Genomic DNA, 6,000 nt, shown 5'->3' with positions numbered 1-6,000 from the left:
CCCTCACCTCCTTGCCCCCTCATCTCTCCCAACTCCTCAACCCCTCACCTCTTCAGCTCCCCATCTCCTCACCTCCCTCACCTTCTCACCTCATCTCCTCACCTCCCTCACTTCCCCCATCCTCCCTTCATCTCCCTCACCTACCCCATCTCCTCACCCTCTAACCTCCTCACCCCTTCACCTTTCCCAACCCCTCAACCCCTTACCTCTTTAGCTCCCCCATCTCTCCCACCTCCTCACCTCCCCACCCCCTCATCCCCTTACCTCCTCACACCCTCACATCCTCATCCCCTCACCTCCTCATCTCTTCACCTCCCTCACCCCCTCAACCCCTCACTTCCTCTCCACTCACCTCCCCACCTCCCTCACTTCCCTCATCTCCCCCACTTTCTTGCCTTGCCAAATTCCCACCTCCCAGCTGGAGCCGCCTCTACCACAGCTTAGTGGGGCACACGGCTTCTTGACACGGGGTGCATCTCTGTGGACATGCCACAGAGGCCCAGTGGACGCCTTGTGCCCCAAGCCCCATGCGCTCATCCACCCACCTGCCCACTCCCACTCGGGGGTCACGTGCACAGCTCAGACTCGGGGTGCTCACCTCCCCCTTTGGGTGTGCTGAAAACAATCCACATGCCACAACATAATTTAAAATGGGCTTCACGTCACCTTGAGGAAGGGCCTCCCTCCACATGTCCAGGTTCAGACCCGGAATGTTCTCGCATGGCTCAAAGTCCCGCGGGAATCTCCCGATTTGGAAGGCGTCAGTGGGCACTCTGGGGAGGCCCGTGTTGTCACAGATGACCCGGGACAGGGAATGCCTCGCCAGCTCGCGCCGTTGGGCCTCGGTGAACACCCCGCTGCTCTCCCACCAGAACCTGCAGAGGAGGAGAGAGCCGAGCATGCTGCAGGGGGGCCCGCGACTGAGGGTGCCTCCCATCAGGGCAGACGGGGTGTCCTGTGCGGTCATCTGCGTCGCGTGTTCCCAGACTCCTCACTCTTGACAAACTGGGCCCGGGATTAGGGGCTGGCTTGGCTGACTCCCTCAGGGACCTTCAAGGGGCGGGGGCCCAGGCCGAGCCGACAGAGGGGCAGCAAACCCACCCCGCGCTTGGATGCCGTCCTGGGCCTGCGTCTCACGCCTTGGTCAGCGCCCACCTGCCCAAATCGGCAGCCGTGTGAGAGGACACCCAAAGGTGGGTTTCTGGGTGTCAGAACACCTGTGCTCTCCACATGATGTCCGCTCACACGTGAGACCGGGTCCTTCGGACGCATCAACAGCAGCTCTCGGTTCTAGTGCTCAGCGTGCTCATGCTGCCTATGCTGCGTTTCTGTGATGACCCGGGTTCACGGCCCCACAGAGACGGCCGGGCTGCGTGAGTGCCCACGACACAGCTGTGTTGGGACCTGTGCGGAGTGGGGGCCACAGAAGAGCCCGGCGGCAGTACCCACCGGTCCCCGTCCCTCAGGGCCTTCATCTGTTTCCCAATGAGGCACGCAAACAGCGGACCCGTGCGGGCCTGGGGGAGGAAGGGCTCGGCCAGGCCGCCCAGCCAGACGTCGATGTTGTCGGGGTGCCCGTACAGGTCCATTATCCGGCCGGCGACGCTCGCGTTGGCCATGGCGGTGCGCAGGTCGGCCCGCGTCTCCAGTGTGGGCAGGCCGCAGAACTCCCTCCACGCGTTGTAGCCTGCAGGGACGGGGGGTTGCGGGTGTTCTTGCCCTCCATCCACGTGCCCGCCCCGCCTGCCTCACCAGAGCTGGGCTCCACCCGGATCTGCAGTTGCAGCAAGCAGGGTTGACCAGAGAGCTGAACTACAGGGGCCCCAGGAGGAAAGGCCACGGTGGGCAGGGTGTCAGGGCCAGCCTCAGGGAGGGCTGGGGAGGGTTGGGACAGGTGAGGGCGATGGGGTTGGAGTGGGCACAGCAAGTGGGAGTGCGGAGCTGGGGGCCGGCCCGAGAAGAGGGTCCCCATCCACAGAGTGGCCAGGGGATGGGACCGCTGGTGAGTGACCACCCTGGAGGCAGCTGAGGATGTGTGCTGGCCCCAGGGGAGGTGAGAGGGAGGGGCGGGCAGGACAGCGGCCCTCTGACTTCCCAAAAAGCGCCAGGCCAGACCACCTCCCTCTCCCTGTTTGGGGACTGCTTCTGCCCCACTGGGAGGCCCTGGGCACCCTGTGGGCCTCTGTCCTCAAAGCAACACTGAATGGGCTCCCGGTGGAGGAACCAGAGCGCTGCAAGTTGGCCGGAGACTGGAGACACTGCTTCCAATAGAACAGCTCTGAGGTGGCCGCCGCCACGGCTCAGGCAGGAGGGGAGCCCAGGGAGGAGCCGGGGGCGGGCAAACCTGGCAGGCCGTGATCCCGGCCGCGCTGCAGGTTGATGGACGCCAGGTCCAGCCTGCCCGAGCTCCCCAGCACGAACAGCCTCTCCGTCAGCTCCTCGTTCATCAGCTGGTCCTGCACCTGCAGCTTGGCTGGTCTCGCGAGAAGGCCCCTCACCAGGGGATCCAAACCACCTGGAAAACATCATGCAAGAGGCGCGGTCATCTCCTGAGTCCTGGAGAAACAGTAATAATACCTCACATAGCAAACTCTGCTTGTTCTTAACAAGGTCACGAATTCAAGGTCACGAGTTCACTTTAAGCGATCCTGAGAATTTCCAAGTACTGCTTGGGTTCTGCCATGTGGATCCCCAGGGACTGACCAGCAGGTGCAGGGGCAGGCCTCACGTCTGAAGGGGACCCAGAGAAGGAGCCCAGCAGTCCTGAAGTTTTCGTGTTGTTTCCCGTGGCAGAAGGTGGCTGAACAGAGGTGGGTCAGTCGGGGCACCTGCTCCCCTCACCTCCAAGTGCCAGCCCTCTCCACAGGACCCCTTATGGAAAAGCCCACCTCTGGGCTCCCTCCCACCCCGATCACATGGGTCCTTTATCACGCCTGCCTAGCCTCCTGGCGCTCCAAAGCACAACCCAGAAAGTGCACGCGCTCTGGCCTGTGGGGGGTAGCCTGGGTGCCATCGATGTACGGGGTCCTGGTGACCTGGCTGACCCTCTCCCTCATGCTCCGCACACATTCACGTGGGAGCAAAGATCGCGTGTGGTGACTGCTTCCCCTCCCCTCCCCCTGCTGCGTCCACTGGGTGCCAGACACCCTTTGCAACAGGCCAGAAGCTTCTAGAAGGAGGACGTTGGGAGGACAAGGGGTACAAACAACCCTTCCCAGGCCCTGTTGTGCGGACGTTCATGCTCCAGTGCTCTGTGGGGGGGATGAGGCAGGAGCAGGCTGCATGTTTAATGGGGAAGATGCTGTTATTTACACTGAACAGGTGCACATGGGTCTCTACTTCAGTAGCTCTGAAATAATAGGTCGGAAGTACTTGCACCTGGGGTGGTTGCCCTGCGAGCTCTGAAGAACGTCAGAAACCCTAGGGGAGATGTCTGGATGAGCAGGTTAGCCTTTAAAAGGCTTTGAATGCATCTATTTCCCCTATAAACACTGATATTATGCAGCCCTGCATGATGCGAGGTGAAAGCAGGCCCTTGCTGTGGGGTGGTGGGCACTTTCGGGGAGCCGGCGTGAGGGAGGCCAACCTCCAGCAGGAGGGGAAGCGCACCTTCCTTGAGGAGCCTCCAGGGGCTGAAGAAGGCGTCCTGCAGCCGCAGAGGGGGAAGGCCGGGGTGCTCCTGGAAGCGGGCGTCCAGCCGCCTCACCAGCGGGTGCACCGTGGCGTGGCCGAAGCGGAAGGCGGCCGTGGAAAACACATTGGACACGGTGGGGTCCACAGCTGGGTCATAGCCCTCATAGGGGCCCACGTGCTGCTGGAAGGCCTCGGGGCCCAGGACTTTGGGAACATAGTCCCGCATGGTAATGATCTATGGAGAGAGGAAGACAGGAGAGCTTCTGAGCAGGGGCTACCGGCAGCAGGGCCCACGGTGCCAGACTTGGGCCACACCCAGCATCAGCGAAGGACTTCCTCCTGAGCGTGCCCTGGGAGGCAGAGGTGTCCCGGGAGGAACATGCCGTCCAGGTAAGGGAACAGGTGAACAGGTGAATGGATCCAAAGAGCATCCCCACAGCTCTTACACTTATGGAGCTGGGGGGCATGTCAGTGACACCCCCAAACACCCCTCAGGGCAGGGCAGGCCACGTAAAGCTTGGGGGTGCACCACGCAGAGACTGGCTGCCACACTGCACTCCTCCCCCAACCTCTTCGCCCCCTTCACCGTGGGCACTCCATCAACGCTGAGCTCAGAAGAGAAGTCAGAGATCTAGGTGTCTCAAGGAACCTGAGAAGCAGAGGCTCAGGATTCAGACCCGTGAGCTCAAATCCCACCTCCTACTTCTTAGCTGTGCGAGTCTGGGGGGTGGGGTGCTGGGTGGCCTCTCTGACCTGGCTTCCTTTTCTGGAAAAGCCTTTTTCATGGAGTTTTTGTGAGAGTAGGAAACATGCATGGCTTTCTGTGTTGGGTCTGTTGTGTGGTCTCCATATGGCAGATACATTTGTTGCCCAGAGTGGGTCAGTGCGTGTTGGAGGACCCCCTCCCCAGGAGCTGTAAGGAAATGACACACCGCCTGAAGTTTACTTGTGATCTGAATGGCTCTGGCAGATTAAAAGTTATGCTGGGACCCCTGTGTTATTCCTTCTTTTCCCCCTGAGTTGTGTCTGTCAGCTTGTAAGTTCTTTGTAATGGAAACACGAAGAAAAGGGGCTGGCAGGGGTCTCCACAGGAGCCAAAACCATGCGTGTGTTTTGTGAATGAGGCCTCGTTCTATTTTGGTCTCCGCCTGGAAGATGCACCGCGTTATCTAAAGGGACAGGACAGACCTGGCACTCGAGCCTCGGCAGGTGCCTTTTGTGATCACGGGACCACGCCGTCCGCTGACTGTACCGGGTCTCTCTCCGCTCGTCCTGCCCTGCACTAAGGCCTCAAAGTGAGTTCTCAGAAGGGTGTTTATTTGTTTGTTCTGGTACTCAGGAGTTCTGCGAGCCGGCTGCAGGCACCTTCGTGGGACGGTGGTGGGGCTGTGGCGGCCGGGGAAGAAGCTCAGGTCTGAGGCCCAAGCGGGCATGGCCGTGGGCAGCACAGGTCTACGACTGTGGATTCACTGCGGGGGAGCACCCTCCCCTCCGCAGAGCATCAGCCCCGGTCTCTGATTCCAGCGCCCATGCTGTGAGAAGCCCCGTCAGCGGTCATAAGGTGGCCATAGTCCTGTGGTTTCTGTTTGGTGCGTGCTCCCCAGAGGATCAGGTATAAGGGCTCTGCTTGTAGATTTAACAGTAATTCTCTTTGCTGTAAAAATCAGTGTCAAATTCTTTCAGTATTTAAAAAGATTTTGGTCAATAAATGGCATCCAATGAGGTATAAGCCAATGGGAAAGACTGTCCCAGAACACGAAGGTCTTCGGTTGTAGCTTACCAGTTCAGCAGACAAGCTGTTCACATTCTCCGACTGTTGGAAGAAACAGCCACCATCTGCGTCCGTATGATAGGTCCCTTCCAAACAAGATGTGGTTTCTGACTGCACGATCTGTACTTTGCAGGAGTGCGGCGGGAGTGGCAGGTGCTGGTAGGCAGCCGCCCACTTGGCCGAAGGTGCCGCAGTGCGTGCTTTCACCTCTGGGGCCTGGAAGACGCCGAATGGAGGCTGGTCCAGGGCTCCTTGTCAGATGGGTCTTCCCTGAGCCAGTTCAGCGACGAGTGAGGAGCACCCGGGTCACTGACCAGCACGCAGAGTACTGACGACTTAGTCGTGCACAGCGTGGCCCTCGGCCCAGGTTGGCGCCACAGCTTGTCCTCGGGCTTCTCCACACAGGAGGTCGGTGTGGCTCTTGCTGCCCCACTTCTGCTTCTTGTCCCCACAGCACAAGGGAAACGGCCTTCCTCTTCCCCGCCAGGGACACTAGACAGCTTTAAATTGCAGTGGAAAAGATTCTAATGACGTCTGCTTCCCTTTCTCTGAAGTTAGACTTGGGTCCCAGTGGGCACAGGGCGCATTGTCCCGAC

The 6,000-nt window shown here is 60.1% G+C and overlaps 1 protein-coding gene across 1 annotated transcript in view; it reads right to left on the bottom strand.

The window, feature by feature from the left end:
• TPO (thyroid peroxidase) overlaps positions 1-6,000 on the bottom strand; it is a 43,969-nt gene that overhangs the window by 14,366 nt on the left and 23,603 nt on the right. The window contains exons 7-10 of the mRNA XM_032430125.1: positions 3,610-3,868; positions 2,345-2,515; positions 1,450-1,687; positions 667-875 (exon numbers count right to left, since the gene is read on the bottom strand). Of these exons, the coding sequence (XP_032286016.1) occupies positions 667-875; positions 1,450-1,687; positions 2,345-2,515; positions 3,610-3,868 (877 nt within the window). The remainder of the gene's footprint in view (positions 1-666; positions 876-1,449; positions 1,688-2,344; positions 2,516-3,609; positions 3,869-6,000) is intronic.

This window comes from Phoca vitulina, unplaced genomic scaffold, assembly GCF_004348235.1.
Source record: "Phoca vitulina isolate PV1807 unplaced genomic scaffold, GSC_HSeal_1.0 scaffold42, whole genome shotgun sequence".
Lineage (NCBI taxonomy): Eukaryota > Metazoa > Chordata > Mammalia > Carnivora > Phocidae > Phoca > Phoca vitulina.
Note: the sequence above shows the minus strand (reverse complement) of the source record. Positions and strands in the feature narration are given on the sequence as shown.